The sequence below is a fragment of the Aquarana catesbeiana genome, linkage group LG09 (genome assembly GCF_042186555.1).
Source record: "Aquarana catesbeiana isolate 2022-GZ linkage group LG09, ASM4218655v1, whole genome shotgun sequence".
Lineage (NCBI taxonomy): Eukaryota > Metazoa > Chordata > Amphibia > Anura > Ranidae > Aquarana > Aquarana catesbeiana.
Window position 1 is genome coordinate 255,809,289 of NC_133332.1, and position 27,569 is coordinate 255,836,857.

At 43.3% G+C, this 27,569-nt stretch overlaps 1 protein-coding gene across 10 annotated transcripts in view; it reads left to right on the forward strand.

Annotated features, from left to right (window-relative positions):
- VSIG4 (V-set and immunoglobulin domain containing 4) overlaps window positions 1–27,569 on the forward strand; it is a 93,893-nt gene that overhangs the window by 32,962 nt on the left and 33,362 nt on the right. For 4 of the 10 annotated variants that reach the window (XM_073600221.1, XM_073600223.1, XM_073600226.1 and 1 more), the window contains 6 exons: window positions 4,459–4,509; window positions 8,753–8,809; window positions 10,923–10,979; window positions 18,025–18,156; window positions 19,854–19,985; window positions 25,830–25,895. In XM_073600221.1, the coding sequence (XP_073456322.1) occupies window positions 4,459–4,509; window positions 8,753–8,809; window positions 10,923–10,979; window positions 18,025–18,156; window positions 19,854–19,985; window positions 25,830–25,895 (495 nt within the window). The remainder of the gene's footprint in view (window positions 1–4,458; window positions 4,510–8,752; window positions 8,810–10,922; window positions 10,980–18,024; window positions 18,157–19,853; window positions 19,986–25,829; window positions 25,896–27,569) is intronic. The other 6 variants (XM_073600225.1, XM_073600222.1, XM_073600230.1 and 3 more) reach the window with 6 other exon arrangements.

Here is a 27,569-nt window from a genome sequence, read left to right on the forward strand (position 1 = left end):
GAGGAGGGGGACCTTGCAGGCACTGCAGGATTTCAATCCATGGTAGGGTATTGTGTTACCAATAGTTTGTTTGGTGACTGTGGTCCCAACTGCCTTGAGATCATTCACAAGCTCCTCCTGTGTAGTTCTGGGCTGATCCCTCACTTTTCTCATGATCATCCTTAACCCATGAGGTGAAATCTTGAATGGAGCTCCAGACTAAGGGCGATTTGATGGTTATTTTGTATTTCTGCCATTTGCGAATAATTGTGCCAACAGTTGTCTCCTTCTCACCAAGCTACTTGCTGATGGTCTTGTAGCCCATTCCAGCCTTGTGCAGATCTACAATTGTGCCCCTGATGTCCTTTGATAGCTCTTTGGTCTTACCCATGATGGTGAGGTTTGAATGGAAGAAAGAGATTCTGTGGACAGGGGTCTTTTATACACATAACGAGTTGTCATTAGGAACACCTTCTTAATGACTTCAGCCCCGGAAGAATTTACCCCCTTCCTGACCAGAGCACTTTTTGCGATACGGCTCTGCGTCGCTTTAACAATTGCGCTGTGGTGCCACGTCGCACCCAAACAAAATTGACATCCTTTTTTTCTCACAAATAGGGCTTTCTTTTGGTGGTATTTGATCACCTCTGCGTTTTTTTTTTTTTTTTGCGCTATAAACAAAAAAGGAGCAACAATTTTGAAAAAAAGCAATATTTTTTGCTATAATAAATATCCCCAAAAATTAAATTAAAAAAAAACAAATTTCATACATATTTTTGGTAAAAAAAATTGAAATAAGCGTATATCGATTAGTCTGCGCAAAAGTTATAGCGTCTACAAAATAGGGGATAGATTTATGGCATTTTTATTATTTTTTTTTTCATTAGTAATGGCGGCGATCTGCAATTTTTTTTCGTGACTGTGACATTGCGGTGGACACATTTGACACTATTTTGGGACCAGTGACATTTATACAGCGATCGGTGCTATAAAAATGCACTGATTACTGTGTATATGACACTGGCAGAGAAGGTGTTAAACACTAGGGTGCGATCAAGGGGTTAAGTGTGTCCTAGGGAGTGACTCTAATGCCCCGTACACACGGTCGGACATTGATCGGACATTCCGACAACAAAATCCTAGGATTTTTTCCGACGGATGTTGGCTCAAACTTGTCTTGCATACACACGGTCACACAAAGTTGTCGGAAAATCCGATCATTCTGGACGCGGTGACGTAAAGCACGTACGTCGGGACTATAAACGGGGCAGTAGCCAATAGCTTTCATCTCTTTATTTATTCTAAGCATGCGTGGCACTTTGTGCGTCGGATTTGTGTACATGCGAACGGAAATTCCGACAACGGATTTTGTTGTCGGAAAATTTTATAGCCTGCTCTCAAACTTTGTGTGTCGAAAAATCCGATGGAAAATGTGTGATGGAGCCTACACACGGTCGGAATTTCCGACAACAAGGTCCCATCACACATTTTCCGTCGGAAAATCCGACCGTGTGTACGGGGCATAACTGTGGGGGGATGGGCTCACTACAACATGACAGAGATCACTGCTCCCGATGATGGGGAGCTGTAGATCCCTGTCATGTTGCTAGGCAGAACAGGGAAATGCCTTGTTTACATAGGCATCTCCCCGTTCTGCTGCTCCATGTCACGATCGCGGGCCCCCGGCGGACATTGAGTCTGCGGGACTCGCGGGCACGCTCACGGAGTATGCGGTGGGCGCGCGCGCCCACAAAGGGACGTAAAGGGACGTACAGGTATGCGGATTTGCGCAGCCGTGCTGTTGTGCCGACGTACATCGTCGTGCACTGGTCGGCAAGCAGTTAAATTGACAGGACTAATCTGTGTACTACATGAGCACCTACTGTAGTCAGTCTGTGGGAGACAGAATTATTGTTGGTAGGGAATCAAATACTTATTTCACTGAACTGCAACTCAATTTATAACATTTGTATCATGTGTTTTTTTTCTGGATTTATGATTGATATTCTATATATATTAAACAGTGCAGCGCTGGACATATATACAAGTAAGTTACTATACTAATCAAAGTAATATTAGTACAACCAATATAAGTGATAAAGTGTTAATGAAATAATGCAAGCAATAATGAAGATCCACCAATATATTGCTATCAATCAATGCAATAAAGTGCTCATAGATGCCAAACTATGAAATAGTGAAAATGTTCAAATAAAGTGAAAAATCCAAAAAAAAGGTCCAAAAATGATTATATGAAAAGTGCAAAATCCAAATACGATATTCCACTCGATAGCGCTGCCCGTCACCACGTGAAAAAAATGGAGGCTTACCAGAAAGCCTGCGACCGCTCTTACTAAGGGGGGTCAGTACAGGCTTAGTAGATCACCGCGGATGTCCCGACGGGATAACAGCTGATGGTCCTCAGATCTCCTTCCTCCCTCCTAGGTAGCTCGTCAGTGGCAGCGGGGGACACTCAGGAGAGCGTGGTCACAGGATGACTCAAGCAGCAAACACTTCAGCGGGGGTGAGCCATATCAAAAAGAAAGAGGAACTCCCATAGTGTAGAAAGCCAAGTTCCATTTATTTAAAATAGCAGACATACACTGCATAAAATTGCATATATGATATGTATAAAAACCCAGAAAGGATATGAAAAAAGACTCCACTGCCATTAAAATTGATGCGCGATGCGAGTTCACGTTGTGTCCCTCAACCCTTCACGTCGTGACCCTCAACCCTTCACGTTGTGACCCTCAACCCTTCACGTTGTGTCCCTCAACCCTTCACGTTGTGACCCTCAACCCTTCACGTTGTGACAACGTGAACTCGCATCGCGCATATAATCATTTTTGGACATTTTTTTGGATTTTTCACTTCGTTTGAACATTTTTTAACTATTTCATAGTTTGGCATCTATAAGCACTTTATTGCAATGATTGATAGCAATATATTGGTGGATCTTCATTATTGCTTATATTAATTCATTAACACTTTATAACTTATATTGGTTGTACTAATATTACTTTGATTAGTATAGTAACTTACTTGTATATATGTCCAGTGCTGCACTGTTTAATATATATACATCTTTCTTGCCCTCATATCGGGGTTATAGTGCTGAGCAGCAGGACTCCCACCACGGTTTTTTTGTTTTTTAAAATTGACATATTTTCATTTATTATTTATGCACCTAGCGCAAATCTTTTTTTATTGTTTGATTTTTTCATTCATGATTGATATTCTGTCTCATTTAATCGCTTCAGCCCCGGAAGATTTTCCCCCCTTCCTGACCAGAGCACTTTTTGCAATTCGGCACTGCGTCGCTTTAACTGACAATTGCGTGGTCATGCAATGCTGTACCCAAACAAAATTGACAACCTTTTTTTCCCACAAACAGAGCTTTTTTTTGGTGGTATTTGATCATCTCGGCGGTTTTTATTTTTTGCGCTATAAACAAAAAAAAGAGCAACAATTTTGAAAAAACACAATAATTTGTACTTTTTGCTGTAATATCCCCATTTTTTTTTTAAAAAAGCAAATTTTTTCTCAGTTTAGGCCGATATGTATTCTTCTACTTTTTTTGGTAATAAAAATCGCAATATGCATATATTGATTGACTTGAGCAAAAGTTTTATAGCATCTACAAAATAGGGGATAGATTTATAGCATTTTTATTATTATTATTTTTTAGTAATTAGTAATGGCGGCGATCTGCAATTTTTATCATGACTGCGACATTATGGCGGACAATTTTGACACATTTTTGGGACCATTGGCATTAATACAGCGATCAGTGCTATAAAATTGCATTGATTACTGTAAAAATGTCACTGGCAGTGAAGGGGGTAACACTAGGGGGCGATCAAGGGGTTAATTGTGTTGTAACTGAAGGGGGGAGTGGACTGTGTAGGGGAGATGACAGATCGCTGTTCATACTCTGTATGAACAGACGATCTGTCACTTCTCCCCTCAGAGAACCAGGATCTCTGTGTTTACTCACAGAGATCCCGGTTCTCGCCGTGTTACCAGCGATCGTGGGAGCCCGGCGGTCATCGAGACCGCCGGGCACTCGCATCGGCTCCGGGGGTGAGCTGCGGGCGCCTGCCCTTGCCTCAGGCGGCGCGCGCCCCTAGTGGCCGCCTTAAGGAGCAACGTAACATGACGCCGATTCGCCTGCCCGTGCCATTCTGCCGCAGTACAACTGCGGCGGGTGGTCGGCATGCGGTTAAAATACACCTATGATAACAATTATAGACCCTTCATTTCTTTGTAAGTTGGCAAACTTACAAAATCCGCAGGGGATCAAATACAAATAATTATTTTCGCCACTGTGTACTTATAGTTATAGTTTTTTGTGCCCAGAGTTCAGCTTTAAAATGTTATCACTTTTTTTATGTTACTAAAAGTTTTACCAAATTTATATTTCTGATCTTTCCTACTGCAAAAATTTTCAATAACATATGTGTTCTGGTATCGCAGAAAAAAATGAAAAGGGAAATGTGGACAGTGAAGAAGATGATTTCCAGACAAGTATTCCATTTCTAGAAGGATATCCCTTTATTGTGCAGCTTTATACACTGTGTGCTGTTTGCTTAACCGCTTTGCTGCTAGACATACACGTTTTGGGAAGTTTGTTTTATTCTTTGTAAACTGTGGTAGACCGGTATATGGTCAGTCATGTATATTTGTTACTCTGTGAAGGTTTGAATAAGTACTCCGCCTTATGTGTCCTAGAAGAACGTTCTTCTGCATATGACAAACGTCAATTTACAAGAATTTCAATGTACATGTTTGTATATACTGTATGTACACGTGTTCACTGAAGCTTTGAATGTTCGTTTAAAGTGGACCTTTTATTAGCTTTACAAGTCTGCATTAATACATTTTTGACATGTCACAGTATACAGCAACAGTATCATTTTTAATACAGTTGTGCTCAAAAGTTTGCATACCCTGGCAGATATTGTGGAATTTTGACATTAATATTGAAAATATGACTGATCATGCCAAAAAACTGTCTCTTATTTAGGGATAGCAATCACATGAAGCCATTTATTATCAAGTTGTTTTTTTTTGATCATTTTTAAATCATAATGATAACAGAAATCACCCAAATGGCCCTGATAAAAAGTTGATATACTCTGGAATGTTTGGCCTTGGTACAGACACAGAAGTTGGCACACACAGGTTAAAATGGCAATTAAAGGTTAATTTAAATCACAATTGGTGTCTGTGTATAGAGAGTTAATGAGCTTGTTAGCTCTCACATGGATACACTAAGCAGGCTAGACACTGAGCCATGAGGAGGTAGAAAAGAACAAAAGACCTGCGAAACAAGGTAATGAAACTTTACAAAGATGGAAAAGGATATGAAAAGATATCCAAAGCCTTGAATATGCCAGTCAGTACTGTTCAATCACTTAATAGGAAGTGGAAAATTTGGGGATCTCTTGATACCAAGCTAAGGTCAGGTAGATCAAGAAAGATTTCAGCAACAACTGCCACAGGAATTGTTCAGGAAACAAAGAAAAATCCACAGGTGACCTCAGGAGAAATACAGGCTGCTCTGGAAAAAGATGGTGTTTTTTTTTTTTAGGAGCACAATACGATGATACGTGAACAAAAAAGAGTTGTATGGTCAAGTTGCCAAAAAGAAGCCTTTACTGTACAAGTTCCACAAAAAAGCCTGGTTACTACACTACTCATTGGCTTTTTTGTGGCATTGGTGCAGTAAAGGCTTTCTTCTGGCAGCTCAACCATGCAGCTCTTTTTTGTTGAAGTATCATTGAATTGTGCTCCTTAAAAACAACCACACTGTCTATTTGGAAAGCAGCCTGTATTTCTCATGAGGTTACCTGTGGGTTTTTCTTTATATCCTAAGCAATTCTTCTGCCAGTTGTGGCTACAACCTTTCTTGGTCTACCTGACATTGGCTTGGTATCAAAAGAGCCCCGAATGTTCCACTTCTTATTAAGTGATTAAACAGTACTGACTGACATATTCAAGGCTTTGGATATTTTTTATATCCTTTTCCATCTTTGTAAAGTTTCATTACCTTGTTACGCAGGTTTTTTGACTGTTCTTTTCTACCACCTCATAGCTCAGTGTCTAGCCTGCTTAGTGCATCCATGTGAGAGCTAACAAACTCATTGACTATTTATACACAGACACTAATTGTAATTTAAAAAGCCACAAATGTGGGAAATTAACCTTTAATTGCCATTTCAACCTGCGTGTGCCACCTTCTGTATCTGTACCAAGGCCAAACATTCCAGGGTATGTAAAATTTTTATCAGGGCCTTTTGGGTGATTTCTGTTATTATGATTTAAAAAGGATCAAAAAAACTTTGTGATAATAAATGGCTTCATGTGATCACTATCCTTAAATAAAAGACAGTTTTTTGGCATGATCAGTCATATTTTCAATATCGATGCCAAAATTTCACAATTTCTGCCAGGGTATGCAAACTTTTGAGCATGACTGTATATATCATTTTTCAGGAAAAGATCCACCTTTTATCATTTAAAACCATTGAGCTCCAGTCAGTGACTATGCCTAGTCTGAGATGATGTCATCAACCTGCTGCAGGCAGGAGGAAGCACTTCCTCATTCTCCTCTCCCCCAGTGATCAGACTGCACATTGTAACTTTGTAGCCAGACAAATGTGGGAGGCTACAGAAAGAGCTGATCTGTGTCAGACATTTTGTTACCATGTGGGGAGGTGACGAAACGCGTAAAAGTGGAGCCTAGTGATGTCATGCTACAAAGAAATAGCTGGGCAACTGACTTGTGAAGTGATGCTGAAGTTTTAGCCTTAAACTGGAGCTCCACACAAAAGGGGAAGCTCCACTTGTTTGCTTCCCCCCCTCCAATGTCACATTTGGCACCTTTAGTGGGGAGGGGGGGAGCTGTTTTTGACAGGTACCTATAACCTCTTCTGGGAGACCTTGCTGCAGACCTCGCCGCAGGAAGTTTGGCCCCCCTCCTCCTTCCCCTGCCGTCAGGCCATTCAGAAAGTGCAGCGCATACGCAGTAGGGAACGGGCTTTGAAGCCGCAAGGTTTCCGAGGAACCCGAGAGCCTATTGAAAAATGGGCTTGGGTGCCGACATTGTGGGACCCCTGTACAGGTAAGTGTCCTAATATTAAAAGTCAGCAGCTACAGTATTTCTGTTGTCAAGTGAATGTAAAAAAAAAATGCCGGAAATTAACAATCAAGCAAGAAAAAAAACGGCGTGCCCACAGCCCCCCCCCCCCCCCCAGTCCATACCAGGCCCTTTGGGTCTGGTATGAATTTTGAGGGAAACACCACAAAAAAGGTTAAAAATGAAATGGTGTGGGACCCTCCCGCCCCCAAAATCCATACCAGACCCTTATGTGAGCATGCAGCCCGGCAAGCTCAGGAGAGAGGGGATATGAACCATACGTATGAACCATACCAGGCCACATGCCCTCAACATGATGGGGGTTGCTTTGGGGCATGGGCCTCTTCCCCACAACCCTGGCCGCATAAAACAAGAGTGAATTGACATTTTCAGGATCGCATACAGTATGGCTAACTGTCACTTTTGCTTGTGCTCTCAACCAAACTATCAAGCCATCAAATGGTGGGTGTCATAACTGAAAACAAGTGGACCGTGGCAGTTGCAGATCAAACAGAGACCAAGGTGGCAGCTTCCTTGTCTGAAAACAATAGGAGGGTTTAGTTCTAATTTAAGTGTGGTTGAGGGAAAAGGGTTTTCATATTTTGTACTTTGATATGGCCATAAGGCTCAATTCACAAAGCTCTGGCACAAAGATAACAATCTTATTTTGAGTTATGTGACTGTTATTTTCAAAACATTGGGCTAAAAATAACTGTCCCGTCTTTTAAAAATAAGCATCCACATCCTAATGAGATAGCTTTGTGAACTGAGCCTATTGAGTGCTTCTGGCTATAAAGGTGGAGCTCTACCCAAAAGGGGAAGTGCCACTTGTACGCACCCTCCACTGCCACATTTGGCACTTTTTGGGGTAGGGAGCGGGTACCTAGTTTTAACAGGTACCCACTCCCACTTCCTGGTAAGATTGGCAATTAGTGATCTACAACATTTCCGGCCCCTTCTCCTTTCTCCCGCTGCCTTCTGGGACACACAGAGGTCCCAGAAGACGGCGGGACCATTCAGAAAGCGCAGCAAGACTCGCGCATGCACAGCAGGAAACTGCCTGTTAAGCCTGAAGGTTTCATTGCTGGTTTTCCTTACCTACAATGCCAGCACCTGAACCCGAACCAATGGACGAGTCAGCTCTGGTGCTGAAATCACAGGATCCCTGGAGAGGAAGGTCTCCTTTATATTTAAAGTCAGTATTTGTAAATACTTTTAAGTACATTTTTTTACAGACTGGAGCTCCTCTTTAAAGGATATGAAGCCAATTTCTTTAAAATAAAGGTACAGTACCTCTGTGAGTGCAAGCATACATTTTTTCAGTATTTTATATGTAGATGATGACTCTGGATAATTCCTGAACAAAGATGGCACTGTCTTTCTGGAAAGATAAAGCAGATAAAGATATCATCAGGGAGAGTACTGTGATCTTCGTGACAGGGAATAAACACCTGGAAGAGCCACATTGACACATTATTTAAACTGCTGCATTAACATTAAAACGATATCTAATGATAGGTCCACTTTAAACTTGCTGCGATGTGGGTTTGATCATTTGCTTTATATTGCTTTTACCAGTGCAGCACTACAAACGTTAAAATAATTTACATTTACATCTTATTATCTCAGCAAGACCATCTACAGAAAAACCCAAAGTCACAATTGCAGACGATGAAATAACTGAAGGTAAGTGTTTTTTTTTTCTTGTCTTTTTTTTCTGTTCTATAACAATATTTATTGGCAGAACTTTCTCAGAGTAGGCCAAATCTTTTATGGCAGTTATACATTCTGAGCTCAGGCAATAGACAGGTCAGCCCTTTCGTTGGAGCTTACATTGGGGTGACAATTTTGCTTTGACAGGAAGAAAATACAAGTGAATATGAGCACAAATAACTATGCATTAGTGTTAATGGGCTTGGGTGCCGACATCGTGGGACCCCTGTACAGGTGAGTGTCCTAATATTAAAAGTCAGCAGCTAAAGTATTTCTGTTGTCAAGTGAATGTAAAAAAAAATGCCGGAAATTAACAATTAAGCAAAAAAAAACGGCTTGGGCTCCCCCCCCAGTTCATACCAGGTCCTTCGGGTCTGGTATGAATTTTGAGGGAAACACCACAAAAAAGGTTAAAAAAGAAATGGTGTGGGACCCTCCCACTCCCAAAATCCATACCAGACCCTTATGCGAGCATGCAGCCCGGCAAGGTCAGGAAAGAGGGGATATGAACCATACGTATGAACCATACCAGGCCACATGCCCTCAACATGATGGGGGTTGCTTTGGGGCATGGGCCTCTTCCCCACAACACTGGCCGCATAAAACAAGAGTGAATTGACATTTTCAGGATCGCATGCGGTATTTGGGAAAACACCTAAATACTACATATGATCTGGTTCTGTGAATGGAGCCCACAGCACCATGAAAGCTTTCTAATTTTTTTTTGAGTGGAGGAGGTTCACACTAACGAGAGTTGAGTCAAGGAGGAAATCCAAGGACAATGGCCCCTCTGTGTCAGCTAGTGTTGGCTTGAAGTCAGAGGAGACAGCATTGACATTGGATGGGCCATAGTAAACCTATGGGTGACGGCTAACTGTCACTTTTGCTTGTGCTCTCAACCAAACTATCAAACCATCAAATGGCGAGTGTCAAAACTGAAAAACACGTGCAGCACCGTGGCAGTTACAGATCAAACAGAGACCAAGGTGGCAGCTTCCTTGTCTGAAAAAAATAGGAGGGTTTAGTTCTAATTTAAGTGTGGTTGAGGGAAAAGGGTTTTCATATTTTGTACTTTGATATGGCCATAAGGCTCAATTCACAAAGCTCTGACACAAAGATAAGAATCTTATTTTGAGTTATGTGACTGTTATTTTCAAAACATTGGGCTAAAAATAACTGTCCCGTCTTTTAAAAATAAGCATCCACATCCTAATGAGACAGCTTTGTGAACTGAGCCTATTGAGTGCTTCTGGCTATTAAGGTGGAGCTCTACCCAAAAGGGGAAGTGCCACTTGTACGCACCCTCCACTGCCACATTTGGCACTTTTTGAGGTGGGGAGCGGGTACCTAGTTTTGACAGGTACCCACTCCCACTTCCTGGTAAGAATGCCAATTAGTGATCTACAACATTTCCGGCCCCTTCTCCCGCTGCCTTCTGGGACACACAGAGGTCCCAGAAGACGGCAGGACCATTCAGAAAGCGCAGCAAGACTCGCACATGCGCAGCAGGAAACTGCCTTTTAAGCCTGAAGGCTTCACTGCCGGTTTCCCTTACCTACAATGCCAGCACCTGAACCCGAACCAATGGACGAGTCAGCTCGGGTGCTGAAATCACAGGATCCCTGGAGAGGAAGGTCTCCTTTATATTTAAAGTCAGTATTTGTAAATACTTTTAAGTACATTTTTTTACAGACTGGAGCTCCTCTTTAAAGGATATGAAGCTAATTTCTTTAAAATAAAGGTACAGTACCTCTGTGAGTGCAAGCATACATTTTTTCAGTATTTTATATGTAGATGATGACTCTGGATAATTCCTGAACAAAGATGGCACTGTCTTTCTGGAAAGATAAAGCAGATAAAGATATCATCAGGGAGAGTACTGTGATCTTCGTGACAGGGAATAAACACCTGGAAGAGCCACATTGACACATTACTTAAATTGCTGCATTAACATTAAAACGATATCTAATGATAGGTCCACTTTAAACTTGCTGCGATGTGGGTTTGATCATTTGCTTTATATTGCTTTTACCAGTGCAGCACTACAAACGTTAAAATAATTTACATTTACATCTTATTATCTCAGCAAGACCATCTACAGAAAAACCCAAAGTCACAATTGCAGACGATGAAATAACTGAAGGTAAGTGTTTTTTTTTTCTTGTCTTTTTTTTCTGTTCTATAACAATATTTATTGGCAGAACTTTCTCAGAGTAGGCCAAATCTTTTATGGCAGTTATACATTCTGAGCTCAGGCAATAGACAGGTCAGCCCTTTCGTTGGAGCTTACATTGGGGTGACAATTTTGCTTTGACAGGAAGAAAATACAAGTGAATATGAGCACAAATAACTATGCATTAGTGTTAATGGGCTTGGGTGCCGACATCGTGGGACCCCTGTACAGGTGAGTGTCCTAATATTAAAAGTCAACAGCTACAGTATTTCTGTTGTCAAGTGAATGTAAAAAAAAATGCCGGAAATTAACAATTAAGCAAAAAAAAACGGCTTGGGGTCCCCCCCCAGTCCATACCAGGTCCTTCGGGTCTGGTATGAATTTTGAGGGAAACACCACAAAAAAGGTTAAAAAAGAAATGGTGTGGGACCCTCCCACTCCCAAAATCCATACCAGACCCTTATGCGAGCATGCAGCCCGGCAAGGTCAGGAAAGAGGGGATATGAACCATACGTATGAACCATACCAGGCCACATGCCCTCAACATGATGGGGGTTGCTTTGGGGCATGGGCCTCTTCCCCACAACACTGGCCGCATAAAACAAGAGTGAATTGACATTTTCAGGATCGCATGCGGTATTTGGGAAAACACCTAAATACCACATATGATCTGGTTCTGTGAATGGAGCCCACAGCACCATGAAAGCTTTCTAATTTTTTTTTGAGTGGAGGAGGTTCACACTAACGAGAGTTGAGTCAAGGAGGAAATCCAAGGACAATGGCCCCTCTGTGTCAGCTAGTGTTGGCTTGAGGTCAGAGGAGACAGCATTGACATTGGATGGGCCATAGTAAACCTATGGGTGACGGCTAACTGTCACTTTTGCTTGTGCTCTCAACCAAACTATCAAACCATCAAATGGCGAGTGTCAAAACTGAAAAACACGTGCAGCACCGTGGCAGTTACAGATCAAACAGAGACCAAGGTGGCAGCTTCCTTGTCTGAAAAAAATAGGAGGGTTTAGTTCTAATTTAAGTGTGGTTGAGGGAAAAGGGTTTTCATATTTTGTACTTTGATATGGCCATAAGGCTCAATTCACAAAGCTCTGACACAAAGATAAGAATCTTATTTTGAGTTATGTGACTGTTATTTTCAAAATATTGGGCTAAAAATAACTGTCCCGTCTTTTAAAAATAAGCATCCACATCCTAATGAGACAGCTTTGTGAACTGAGCCTATTGAGTGCTTCTGGCTATTAAGGTGGAGCTCTACCCAAAAGGGGAAGTGCCACTTGTACGCACCCTCCACTGCCACATTTGGCACTTTTTGGGGTGGGGAGCGGGTACCTAGTTTTGACAGGTACCCACTCCCACTTCCTGGTAAGAATGCCAATTAGTGATCTACAACATTTCCGGCCCCTTCTCCCGCTGCCTTCTGGGACACACAGAGGTCCCAGAAGACGGCGGGACCATTCAGAAAGCGCAGCAAGACTCGCACATGCGCAGCAGGAAACTGCCTTTTAAGCCTGAAGGCTTCACTGCCGGTTTCCCTTACTTACAATGCCGGCACCTGAACCCGAACCAATGGACGAGTCAGCTCGGGTGCTGACATCACAGGATCCCTGGAGAGGAAGGTCTCCCTTATATTTAAAGTCAGTATTTGTGAATACTTTTGCACGGGGTCTTTGGCTGGAAAGTGGGGTCCTCAAGGAAGGGGGCTGCTACCCCTCCTCTGTACAGGCTGCCATGCGGCCTCAGGTGGTCGACTGCAACCCAGATGTCCTGTAGAGCTGACTAGGAGAGAGACGCATCTAGAAGGATCTGTTCCTGGCTACTGTGAGTACAGATCTGCATCTAGGGGCCTTTTCTGTGAGGGCCATCTCTTCAGGCTAGTGAAGTCAGTGCACGGGTGTCAGCCAAAGGAGGAAGATTGTTGGGGTGCTGGCAGTGAAGTGGGGTGGGGGAGAAAATAGGGCTTCAAGGGGAATATTTCACTTTTCCCAAACCCAGGGAACTGTACATGGATGTAGTGAGATTATTGAGGACAGTGTTGTCTGAGGACTCTGGCAGTTTGTGATGAATGAGGTTTTTAATGCTCAAATGCCTGCACAAACGCTTCATATCACCAAAGACAGGGACCACTATAAAGATCTCTGACACAAGGATGGCACTCCGGGACACTCTGAAACTTGCATTGTCTCCACAGTTGCACCTCAACTGCCACATTTTGAATGTTTGCTGCAGAGTAATTCCCATTTTGTGTCTCAGTTTGCCATCTGTTCCGGTGCCTAAGCACTATAAAGGTTCTAAATCATGTTTTCCCCAGCTGGAACCCAACTGCCAGCATTCTTTTTTTTTTTTTTCTTTTTTTTATACATTCTTTATTTATAAGAATAGTTTTCACAGAATTAATCATAAGGGAAATGTATGGGAAGAAAAAGCAATGAACATATCGTAGTCAAACAAATACATAAAACACAATGTGTTTAAATATGAAATAGTAGAGAGTAGGTTTTATATAATAAGTGAAAGCAACATGAAGCATTAATCATATCGTCATAAAAAATAAAAATTCCACTTGGAAGTATTGTTTGTGTCGCATCAATGCTGTAGTGAGGGACAAGGAAGTAGACATTAAAAAAAAGGGGGAAAAGGGAAGGAAATCTGGAAAATCCTGCACTGCATCTTAAAGGCTGTGGCCTATTGTGGTGACCAGACACTCAAAAATCTTTGTGGCTGTGATTATCAGATTCTACACTCTAACGTTTATTTAAAGAAGATATCTGCCTTATCTTCTCCTCTTAAATTGCGGCCTAACTAAGCTGCTTACATACTGTCCAGCTTTCTGTACAATATGTGTGACTATTGTCTCTGAAATAATACTCTGTTTATTTGGAACTAAAACAAGGGTATGGAATGCAATTTCCCATCCATCAAAAGTCACAAATGGTACTATAAAGTGTGAGATTTCAGTTGGGCTTTAACAGTGTTGCTTCCTAAGTGCACTAAATGAGGATAAACTCGTTTTTAATATATATATATATATATATATATACACACACACACACACACACACTGGGAACGGAAAGTAATCGGACCCCCTTAAATTTTTCACTCTTTGTTATATTGCAGTCATTTGCTAAAATCATTTAAGTTCATTTTTTTTCCTCATTAATGTACACACAGCACCCCATATTGACAGAAAAACACAGAATTGTTGACATTTTTGCTGATTTATTAAAAAAGAAAAACTGAAATATCACATGGTCCTAAGTATTCAGACCCTTTGCTGTGACACTCATATATTTAACTCAGGTGCATTTCTTCTGATCATCCTTGAGATGGTTCTACACCTTCATTTGAGTCCAGCTGTGTTTGATTATACTGATTGGACTTGATTAGGAAAGCCACACACCTGTCTATATAAGACCTTACAGCTCACAGTGCATGTCAGAGCAAATGAGGATCATGAGGTCAAAGGAACTGCCTGAAGAGCTCAGAGACAGAATTGTGGCAAGGCACAGATTTGGCCAAGGTTACAAAAAATTTCTTCTGCACGTAAGGTTCCTAAGAGCACAGTGGCCTCCATATTCCCTAAGTGGAAGACGTTTGGGATGACCAGAACCCTTCCTAAAACTGGCCGTCTGGCCAAACTGAGCTATCGGGGGAGAAAAGCCTTGGTGAGAGAGGTAAAGAAGAACCCAAAGATCACTGCAGCTGAGCTCCAGAGATGCAGTCTGGAGATAGGAGAAAGTTGTAGAGAGTCAACCATCACTGCAGCCCTCCACCAGTCAGGGCTTTATGGCAGAGTGACCCGACGGAAGCCTCTCCTCAGTGCAAGACACATGAAAGCCCACATTGAGTTTGCTAAAAAAAACACCTGAAGAACTCCAAGATGGTGAGAAATAAGATTCTTTGGTCTGATGAGACCAAGATAGAACTTTTCGGCCTTAATTCTAAGAGGTATGTGTGGAGAAAACCAGGCACTGCTCATCACCTGTTCAATACAGTCCCAACAGTGAAGCATGATGGTGGCAGCATCGTGCTGTAGGGGTGTTTTTCAGCTGCAGGGACAGGATGACTGGTTGAAATCGAGGGAAAGATGAATGCGGCCAAGTACAGCTATATCCTGGACGAAAACCTTCTCCAGAGTGCTCAGAACCTCAGACTGGGCCGAAGGTTTACCTTCCAACAAGACATTGACCCTAAGCACACAGCTAAAATAATGAAAGAGTGGCTTCACAACACCTCCGTGACTGTTCTTGATTGGCCCAGCCAGAGCCCTGACTTAAACCCAATTGAGCATCTCTGGAGAGACCTAAAAATGGCTGTCCACCAATGTTTACCATCCAACCTGACAGAACTGGAGAGGATCTGCAAGGAGGAATGGCAGAGAATCCCCAAATCCAGGTGTGAAAAACTTGTTGCATCTTTCCCAAAAAGACTCATGGCTGTATTAGATCAAAAGGGTGCTTCTACTAAATACTGAGCAAAGGGTCTGAATACTTAGGACCATGTGATATTTCAGTTATATATATATATATATATATATATCTATCTATCTATCTATCTACACAGTAATTATTTCATCATGCTCATCTCTGCTAGAAACATTGTCCTCTGTGAAAGTTTCTTCTCCAGCTGTACTAACTCTCACATCAGGTTTGGTAGTAATAAGGATTTCTGTGATGATATATATATATATATATATATATATATATATATATATATATATATATATATATATATATATATATCATCACAGAAATCCTTATTACTACCAAACCTGATGTGAGAGTTAGTACAGCTGGAGAAGAAACTTTCACAGAGGACAATGTTTCTAGCAGAGATGAGCATGATGAAATAATTACTACAAAGTTCCCACACTTTGTAACAGGTATAAATGCTTGCATGTGTGTGGCATTGTCTTTTCATTAAGCTTTATTTCCCTAATGCCGTGTACACACGATCGGTTTTTCCGTCAGAATAAACTCTGATGTTTTTTTCGACGGAGTTCCGACGGAGTTCCGCTGAAACGGACTTGCCTAAACACGATCACACCAAAGTCTGATCGTTTAGAACGCGATAACGTACAACGGGACTAGAAAAAGGAAGTTCAATAGCCAGTAGCCAATAGCTACCCTTGCGTCATTTTGGTCCTTCGGAACAGCATACAGACGAGCGGTTTTCCAGATTGGAACTGATTCCGTTGGAAAGATTTGAAACATGATCTATTTCTAGGTCCATCAGAATTTTCGAAAGCAAAAGTCCAATGAAGCCCACACACGATCGGAATGTCCGATGGAATGATTCCGTCTGACCTTTTCTGCTGGAAAGTCCGGTCGTGTGTACGCGGCATAAGAGTTATCCGTGTTTCTTCTGGGAATTTACAACCTCAAATGCAGGATTACACCCATCTGTGATGCACAATAACAGAGGCATTACTAGAACCTTCAGGGCCCCGGTGCAAGGAACCATGAAGGACCCCCCTGACCCCCCCCTTCCATCTCAGCCTCAGGCTTCCAGTTATGGGAGGGCATCCACGAACATCCTCCTAGAACCCTGCCTCCCGTGTGCCCTCCTTTGGTCACAGCTGATCACAGATCATGGTAAAGGGCCATTTACAGTGGCCCTTTACCATGTGATCAGCTGATCCCATGTAAACACTTGCCGGTTATCGACAGTCCTTTCCTCCCACACTGTGTCTGTGTGAGGAAAGGAGAGCCGTTAACTGGCAAGACTGTCAGTACATTATTTACACTGATAATCAGGGCACTGATCATTAGCGTAGCCCCATCAGTGCCTATCTGTGCTCATCTTCACTGCTTATCAGTGCCCATTAGTACCACCTCTCAGTGCCCATCAGTGCAGCCTATCAGTACTCATCAATGCTGCCTATCAGTGCTCATCAATGCCGCGTATCAGTGCCTCTTCAGCAGGACTCTGAGCTGAAAGTGTCTCTCTCATACAGCCCTGAGCCTGCACTGACAGTTTCCCTTCCCTCCTCCCTTGCACAGATAAGGTAGAGGAGAGCACTGGTATGCTGCTGATCAAATTCTGCTGCTTAGCGTCACACTTCACACAGTGCACACAGGAGGAGAGGGGCAGGAGGATAAGTAGCAAATTGGCTGTCTCCTCTTCCATTCATGCAAAGGGAAGAAGGAGGAACTGTCAGTGCAGGCTTTGGGCTGTATGAGAGAGACGCTCTCAGCTCAGAGCCCTGTGGCCAGCAACCCTGTTGGAGCCCCCGACAGTGGCAGAACTCCAGCCCCGGTCGCAAGTGCTACTTTTGCGACTCTGGGAGTTTTGCCACTGCACAATAAAGTGGACCTGTCAGCAACCCTACAACTCTACATGAATTAGCCCGACATGTCACAATATACAGCAACTGTATCATTTTTCCAATCTTTAACCAATATAAAGCTGTTTTTGTGCTCCAGTTAGCAAATTTGCCTAGGCCAAGATGGTATCATTCGTCTACAGCAGGCCACAGAATATCCATCCACCTAGGAAGAATGTCTGTCTACCTATGGATCTGGTTTTATTTACTCCCCAGGTAGAACTAGGCTCCAGAATGTTTGCCTAACCAGATAAAATGTCCATTTACAGAATGCCTGTTATCTGATGCTGGAAGTATGAATTAAAGTTGACCTTTTAGTTACTCTGTCAAGTCTACATGACTAAATACCTAAGATGACAATGTTTGCTGCAGAGAAAATCCTGCATTGCATCTCTTCCTCCTAAATTGCGGCCTAACTAAGCTGCTTACATACTGTCCAGCTACTGTACAATATGTGTGGTTATTGTCTCTGAAATAATACACTCTGTTTATTTAGAAATAAAACAAGGGTATGTAATGCAAATTCCCATCAAAAGTCACAAATAATAACGAGTGGTGCTATAAAGAGATAAAAAAGTGTGAGACTTCAGTTGGGCTTTAACAGTGTTGCTTTTTAAGTGCACTAAATGAGGATAAACTCTGTTTTATATGTATATATATATATATATATCACCATAGAAGTCTTTGTTACTACTATACCTGATGTGAGCATTAGTACAGCTGGAGAAGAAACTTTCACAGAGGACGATGTTTCTAGCAGTGATGAGTACGAGGAATTAATTACTACACAGATCCCACGTGTTGTAACAGGTATAAATGCTTGCATGTGTGTGGCATTGTCTTTTCATATAGCTTTAATTCCCTAAGAGTTTTTTGTGCTTTTTCTGGGAATTTACAACCTCAAATGCAGGATTACACCCATCAGTGATACACAATAACAGAGCCGTTACTAGAAACTTTAGAGCCCGAGTGCAAGAAACCATAAAGGGCCCCCCTGACCCCCCCCCTTCCATCCAAGCAAAAGGCTTCCAGTTCTGGGAGGGCGTCCATGGACATCCCCCTGAACCCTACCTCCCGCATGTCCCCTGGGGCGTGCATCCAGTGTCGTTTGGACACAGCTGATCACGGTAAAGGGCCAATCACAGCGGCCCTTTATCATGTGATCAGCTGATCACATATAAACAGACTTTCCAGTTATCGGCAGACCTTTCCTCCCATACTGTGTCTGTGTGAGGGAAGGAAAGCCGTTAACTGGCAAGACTGTCGCTGCATTGTTTACACTGATAATCAGGGCATTGATCATCAGTGTAGCCACATCAGTGCTGCCTATCAGTGCTCAGTACTGCCGCTTAGGAGTGCCTATTAGTGCCACCTCTCAGTGCTGCCCATCAGTGCCACCTATCAGTGCTCATCAATGCCGCCTATCAGTGCTGCCCATTAGTTCCCCCTCAACAGGACTTCGAGCTGAAAGCGTCTCTCTCATACAGCCCAGAGCCTGCACTGACAGGGCCCCCTCCCTTGTTTCTGCACGGATGGAAGAGGAGAGAGCCAATCTGCTCCTGATCAAATTCAGCTGCTTAGCATCACACTTTCTGCAGTGCACACAGGAGGAGAAGGAGCAGATCTGCTCTCTCCTTTCCCATCCATGCAAGGGAGGTGGAACTGTCAGTGCAGGCTCTGGGCTGTATGAGAGAGACGCTCTCAGCTCAGAGCCCTGTGGCCAGCAACCCTGTTGGAGCCCCCGACAGTGGTAGAAATCCAGCCCCGGTCGCAAGTGCTACCTTTGCAACTCTGGTAGTTTTGCCACTGCACAATAAAGTGGACCTGTCAGCAGCCCTACAACTCTACATGAATTAGCCCAACATGTCACAATATACAGCAACTGTATCATTTTTCCAATCTTTAACCAATAAAAAGCTGTTTTTGTGCTCCAGTTAGCAAATTTGCTTAGGCCAAGATGGTGTCATTTGTCTACAGCAGGCCACAGAATATCCATCCACCTAGGAAGGATGTCTGTCTACCTATGGATCTGGTTTTATTTACTCCCCAGGTAGAACTAGGCTGCAGAATATCTGCCTAACCAGATAAAATGTCCATTTACAGAATGCCTGTCATCTGATGCTGGAAGTATTAATTAAAGTTGACCTTTTAGTTACTCTGTCAAGTCTACATGAATAAATACCTAAGATGACAATGTTTGCTGCAGAGAAAATCCTGCATTGCATCTCTTCCTCCTAAATTGCGGCCTAACCAAGCTACTTACATACTGTCCAGCTACTGTACAATATGTGTGGTTATTGTCTCTGAAATAATACACTCTGTTTATTTGGAAATAAAACAAGGGTATGTAATGCAAATTCCCATCAAAAGTCACAAATAATAACAAGTGGAGCTATAAAGAGATAAAAAAAGTTTGAAACTTCAGTTGGACTTTACCAGTGTTGCTTTTTAAGTGCACTAAATGAGGATAAACTCTGTTTTATATGTGTATATATAAATCACCACAGAAGTCTTTGTTACTACCAAACCTGATGTGATCGTTAGTACAGCTGGAGAAGAAACTTTCACAGAGGACGTTGTTTCTAGCAGTGATGAGTACGAGGAATTAATTACTACAAAGATCCCACCTGTTGTAACAGGTATAAATGCTTGCATGTGTGTGGCATTGTCTTTTCATATAGCTTTAATCCCATAAGAGTTTTTTGTGCTTTTTCTGAGAATTTACGACCTCAAATTGCAGGATTCCACCCATTAGTGATACACAATAACAGAGCCGTTACTAGAAACTTTAGAGCCCGGGTGCAAGAAACCATAAAGGGCCCCCCTGACCCCCCCCTTCCATCCGAGCACCAGGCTTCCAGCTCTGGGAGGGCGTCCATGGACATCCCCCCAGAACCCTACCTCCTGCATGCCCCCTGGGGTGTGCATCCAGTGTTGTTTGGACACAGCTGATCACAGATCACGGTAAAGGGCCAATCACAGCGGCTCTTTATCATGTGATCAGCTGATTACATATAAGCAGACTTTCCAGTTATCGGCAGACCTTTCCTCCCACACTGTGTCTGTGTGAGGGAAGGAAAGCCGTTAACTGCCAAGATTGTCGCTACATTGTTTACACTGATAATCAGGGCATTGATCATCAGTGTAGCCACATCTGTGTTACCTATCAGTGCTCAGCACCGCCGATTAGGAGTGCCTATTAGTGCCACCTCTCAGTGCTGCCTATCAGTACTCATCAATGCCGCCTATCAGTGCGGCCCATTAGTGCCCCCTCAGCAGGACTCCGAGCTGAAAGCGTCTCTCTCATACAGCCCAGAGCCTGCACTGACAGGGCCCCTTCCCTTCTTTCTGCACGGATGGAAGAGGAGAGAGCCAATCTGCTCCTGATCAAATTCAGCTGCTTAGCATCACACTTTCTGCAGTGCACACAGGAGGAGAGGAGCGGGAGGAGAAGGAGCAGATCGTCTCTCTCCTTTCCCATCCATGTAAGGGAGGTGGAACTGTCAGCGCAGGTTCTGGGCTGTATGAGAGAAACGCTCTCAGCTCAGGGCCCTGCAGCCACATACCCCGCTGGAGCCCCCCGACAGTGACTAAACGCCAGGGCCCGGTCGCTACTGCTACCTTTGCGACCCTGGTAGTTTCGCCACCTACAATAAAGTGGACCTGTCATCAACTCTACAAGTTTACATGAAATAGCCCTGACATGTCAAAATATACAGCAACTGTATCGTTTTTTCAATCTGTTACCAATAAAAAGCCTTTTTTGAGCTTCAATAAGTGACTTTGCCTAAGCCAAGATGGTGTCATTAGTCTACAGCAAGCCACAGAATGTCCATCCACCTAGGAAGAATGTCTTTCTACCTATGGAGCTGGTTTTATTAACGCCTTAGGTAGAACTAGGCTCCAGAATGTTTGCCTACCCAAATAAAATGTCCATTTACCTAGGAAGAATTGTCATCTTAAGGAGCTGGTCTGCCTAGCACTAATCTCCGGGCTTTGCCATCTTCCTAGGTAGAACTAAACTCTGATCAAAAGACACAACTGCTGACTCAATATATCCTTCTACTGATGCTTTAAAAAAAAAAAACTGATACATGAATTGTTTAATACATTGTTTGATGTGCTTATGTCAATGTTCTTTTCTTTTTGCTTACTTTGACTTATATCTGAGTGTTTGACCAAGGAGTGGTAGCCTTTGGTTTGTGGATCAACACTGAAAGAGGGACTGCCAGCTAAAAAAAAATGCAATATGCTGTATCTGTATATATACCAGCATGGTGACAGATGCATACTGCAACTATATTTTGCTATTTTTATCTCTACCCCTTTATGCCCATATCCTTTTAGTAACCTATAAGTTTACCTGCCCTATATAATTCCAACAGGAAAGTTTTAATATCATAGAGGACCATAGTTCTAGCATTGAAGAACATAAGAAAATAATTCCTACAATGAACTCGCAAATTGTGACAGGTATAATGCTAATTTCTTTATCGTACATCATAGGACACAGAGCCTCAAGTATTTACTTAGTTACCTTCAGGTGTCGACACTGTGGTTAACCCTTATATAACCCCTCCTCCTTCCAGGAGTACCTCAGTTTTTTGCCAGTGTCTAAAGGTTTTGGCACGAGTGAAGATGTTCTCTGCGGAGCTCCAAGAGGGATCCATACTGGATTTAAAAAGCCTCCACAACCGGATTCATCCCGCCACTGCGGCTCCAGGATGGTACCCGGGCCTCGCATAGAAGAACAAGGTTTTGCCTGTAACGCTCCTCTTTGAGGGCTGGACCCTAGGAACCAGGACTCTTTTTGGTCATGCTACATTACCTAAAGTTGTCCTGAGGGGTGCTATACATGTTCCAAAGGAGTGGAACCCCTATTGGTAGGACCCCAGTCTTTGAAGGTTTAACCATGCTGTCTGCTGTGATGGGTGAAGTTTGGATCTGTCTGTTTACAGCAGTATCCTGCAGCGAGGAAAAGGTGAGAGAAAAGCATAGGAACTGCAAAGGCCACCTATGACTTTTCTTTAAAATATATTGTAATGCCTTATGTACTCCTCTAGAGGGATTAAAAAAGTGTAAATGCCCTGTTTAAAAGTGCTTGATACAGCGTGTGTCCCAGCAGCTGGAGGGGGGTCTCCTCTACCCCTAAATGGGAAAACGAGTGGCTGGGGATATATGTAAAACCCCCCACCCCCTCGCCGCTCGCCTGCCCGCCTTTTTTGTTGCTAAAGCACAGAACATTACTTGCCGGTAATATGATAAGAGACATCGCAGCGTGGCTGCAGTCTCCTCTCCTTCTCTGCTGTGTACGATCAAAGCCGCTGTGCGTGTGCGCACAAGGCTGACATCAGAGAAAAGAAGGCAGGGAAGGGGCGTGGCTTAAGCGGTTGGCGCCGTGTGTGGACTCAGTGTCCTTACAACACACGGCGTACAGTAATAAGGCTCACACCTGAAAAACTTAAAAGCTTTTAAAGCTGATACTCTGTAACAGACGGTGTCTATCAGAGCAGCGGAAGCAAGGCTGCCACACAAACGCGCTGGTGCACGTGAGGGGGTTTACACAGGCATATGCAGTACAGGAAAAGACTTATTGTTTAGCATTAGATCATTCTATGCTGCCATTGTTTTTTTCCTACTAATGTTCAAGTAAATAGAACAAACTTATGCCCCGTACACATGGTCGGACTTTCTTCGGACATTCCGACAACAAAATCCTAGGATTTTTTCCGACGGATGTTGGCTCAAACTTGTCTTGCATACACACGGTCACACAAAGTTGTCGGAAAATCCGATCGATCTGAACGCGGTGACGTAAAACACGTACGTCGGGACTATAAACGGAGCAGTGGCCAATAGCTTTCATCTCTTTATTTATTCTGAGCATGCGTGGCACTTTGTCCGTCGGATTTGTGTACACACAATCGGAATTTCCGACAACGGATTTTGTTGTCGGAAAATTTTATATCCTGCTCTCAAACTTTGTGTGTCGGAAAATCCGATGGAAAATGTCCGATGGAGCCCACACATGGAATTTCCGACAACACGCTCCGATCGGACATTTACCATCGGAAAATCCGACCGTGTGTACGGGGCGTTAGAGTGCCTCTGCTTTTGTGCTTTGCACTGTGGCTTCAAGGCTTACTACTAAGGCAGTAAAACCACCTCCAGGCGCTGGGAACTCCAGTCATGCCTCCACATTGTCGTCCTCTCCGGAGATACCTGACATGGCAAGCCAGGGTGAGCCGTTGGAACCGGCTGGTGGTGCAACTGCTTGTCACACTTCAGCCTTGCAAGGCTTAGAAGGAAGATTAGACGCTTTAATTGCATCCTCCGTTGAAGGGGATAGGAAGCGTGCTAGATCTATTTCTCCCACTCCAGACCCTTTAACAGGGGAACAGTGGGGACAGGATGAGGTATTACCCTCAAACGTTCGGGAAAAACAAACTTGCGGTGACCTATGCCACTTCCGGCGCCTACACTCTCCTCCACCGCTGTATTCTGTGAGACACAGAATACAGCAGGGACCAGAGAGGACGCGCAGCGTGACTCGCGCATGCACAGTAGGGAACCAGGAAGTGGAGCCGCACGGCTTCACTTCCTTATTCCCTTACCGAGGATGGCGGCGGCAGCCGCCGACAGCCGAAGGACGGATCGGCTTCGGCTGCCAACATCGCGGGCTCCCTGGACAGGTAAGTGTCCATATATTTAAAGTCAGCAGCTGCAGTATTTGTAGCTGCTGGCTTTTAATATTTTTTTTTCAGCGAACCTCCGCTTTAAACAACTTTGTGTCGAGGACAAAGGATCCACTCGCATTTGAAACAAACCTCGTATGCGATATTCCATCCTACTTGCTAAATTTAACGGCTTGGCTATTGAAACCCACATTCTGAAGAAACCTGGTGTGAATCCAAGAGTTGGCACCCTCGGAGCTATATTATAGGCAGAATTCTTGCCTTTCTACATTTGGGCGTAGAGATGAAGTTGGCCCTAAGTACTATTAAGGGCCAAGTCTCAGCCTAATCAGTTTAATTTCAAAGACCGCTTGCTACGCATTCTCTAGACCGGGGTTTCATACAAGGAGTGACGCCAGTTACATCACCCTTAAGCCCTTGGGACTTGAATTTAGTTTTGTCAGTGTTACAAAAACAGCTATTTGAACCATAACAGCATATTCCGTTAGTCCTTCTGACTAGGAAGCTGATATTTTTGGTTGCTATATCCTCAGCAAGGAGGGTTTCAGAATTGGCTGCTCTTTCTTGTAAATAGCCATATTTGAATATTTACGAGGACAGAATGGTGTTACGCCCTCGTCCAGGCTTTTTGCCAAAAGTGGTTTCAGGCTTTCATCTAAATGAAGATATTGTCCTGCCATTGTTTTTCCCAAAACCATGTTCCAGGGAAGAAAAGTCACTACATTGTCTTGATGTAGTGAGAGTAGTGAAAATGTATTTAAAGAAAACTGCTCAGATTCGTAAGACTGATGTCTTATTTATTCTGCCGCTAAGTGGATTCGGCAAGTTATAATTCAGACTTATGATTCAAGGGGTAAGATTCCCCCTACTCAAGTTAAGGCGCATTCTACCAGAGCGGTTAGTGCTTTTTGGGCAGTGCGTCACCAGGCCTCCTTTGCTCAGATCTGCAAAGCCGCAACTTGGTCTTCGGTCCATACATTCACAAAATGTTATCAAGTGGATGTAAGAAGGAATGAGGATATCGCCTTGGGCGCAGTATGCTGCAGGCAGCAGTATAAGTCCTCAGGTCTGGGGGTGCCCTACGGGTTGTGTCTCCCTCCCCTCAAGTAGCTTTGCTTTGGGACGTCCCACTAAGTAAATACTTGAGGCTCTGTGTCCTATGATGTACGATAAAGAAAATAGGATTTTTAAACAGCTTACTTGTAAAAATCCTTTTCTTGGAGTACATCATAGGACACAGAGCTCCCGCCCCTCTGTTTTATGGGGTGTAAGTTTATTGCTTATATTGCTTAGCTACAAAAACTGAGGTACTCCTGGAAGGAGGAGGGGTTATATAGGGGAGTCACCTTCCTGTATTGATTATACCAGTGTCAACACCTGAAGGGAGCTATAACCCACTAAGTAAATACTTAAGGCTCTGTGTCCCATGATGTACTCCAAGAAAAGGATTTTACAGGTAAGCAGTTATAAAAATCCTATTATTTGTTTGGCTTTTTTTTATGACATTATTGTCCGTACAGCTATCTTTTATTTATTTTTGGCTTATTTTCTTCTCTGCAAATCTCTATTGTCAATCCAACGGACTGGCATGCCCGTAGAGCAGCTGGGACACAATTTTCTATTTGATGCCAGCGACAAACAAAATGTAAACTGTAGAGCTTGTAGCATAAAGTAAGGCAAACTAGCCACAAAAGCATTTGAAATGGAAATGCTGTGAAATCTTTTTTTTTCTTTTTATATACTACTTATTGAATTCTTATAATGTTATCTTCTGCTTTGGTACCATAGAAAATATTGTTACTGAAACTCCCGATATGGAAACTGAACAAACTACACGGCAGGACGTTAAAACAAGTAAATATCGATAAATGGTGTCACTGTCTTTGCAGCTGCTGATGACACTGTTCAGTTGCACTTAGAACCTTCATAGACTTGTACATGCGCCGCCTTCTTCCTGAATTGTGCTGTAATTCATGCTGGAGCTTCCATTGTGTGCTATGCTATCAAAAGCAGGAGCTATATTACCTTCAAGCAGTTTATTATGTGTTCATCTATACGGCGTTTGGTGCTTTTTGCTTGCTCTGGTGCTCAGCTTAGTGCTGCATTCTTTAGCTTAGTTCTACCATGGGAGCTGGATTGGCTTCCTAGCTTTTTCCCTGTCCATCATGTGATACTGGAGGTATTAAAGCTCATCTCTGAGGTAATTCTCAAAATGTCCCCAATCCCTTTCTCCAAACCCATCCCCCCAAAAAAAAAAATGTTCTGAGTCCACCACTCAGGACTGGAGACTGGGGACCCACCATTGCAGTCCAGGCCTCCTTCTGAGCAGTATTATTGCCTCCTGTCACCATTACATCATCACACCCTGCTATAGTCCTCAGGACCCCATGACGATCCCACTGATGGACCCAATAGGAAGTGTCCAAATCACCAGGCAGCGTTGTGGTCATCCAGTAGTAAGAGTGAGAACTTGGTGTGCCCTAAATTCAAGTTATCATTTGAGCTGCTTAGCTTTTTTTTTAATATATACACTATATTGTCAAAAGTATTGTGACGCCTGCCTTTACATGCACATGAAATTGAATGGCATCCCAGTCTTAGTCCATAAGGTTCAATATTGAGTTGGTCCACCCTTTGCAGCTATAACAGCTTCAACTCTTCTGGGAAGGCTGTCCACAAGGTGTAGGAGCGTGTCTATGGGAATGTTTGACCATTCTTCCAGAAGCACATTTGTGAGATCAGGCACTGATGTTGGTCAAGAAGGTCTGGCTTGCCGTCTGTGCTCTAATTCATCCCAAAGGTGTTCTATCTGGTTGAAGTCAGGCCAGTCAAGTTTCTCCACCCCAAACTCGCTCATCCATGTCTTTATGGACCTTGCTTTGTGCACTGATCCAAATCATTTGGTGGAGGGGGGGGATTATGACGTGGGGTTGTTTTTTAGGGGTTGGGCTTGGCCCCTTGGTTCCAGTGAAGCAAACTCTTAAGGCATCGGCATACCAAGACATTTTGGACAATTTCATGCTCCCAACTTTGTAGGAACAGTTTGGGGATGGCCCCTTCCTGTTCCAACATGACTGTGCCCCAATGCAAAAAACAAGGTCCATAAATAATGGATGAGCGAGTTTTGGGTGGAGGAACATGACTGGCCTGCACAGAGTTCTGACCTCTGCGAGCCAGGCCTACTCATCCAACGTCAGTACCTGACCTCACAAATGTGCTGCTGGAAGAATGGTCAAACATTCCCATAGACACACTCCTAAATCTTGTGGACAGCCTTTCTAGAACAATTAAAGCTGTTATAGCTGTAAAGGGTGGGCCAACACAATATTGAACCCTAGGGACTAAGAATGGGATGCCATTAAAGTTCATGTGCGTGTAAGGGCAGGCATCCCAATACTTTTGCCAATATAGTGTATATACTGGGGCAATAATATAGAGAAGGGGATAAAAGTTAATTGGGGGGGGGGGCGGGGGTAAATACTGACAAACGACATCTTAGCTCATTTTATCATTTGATGGCACTGTTCA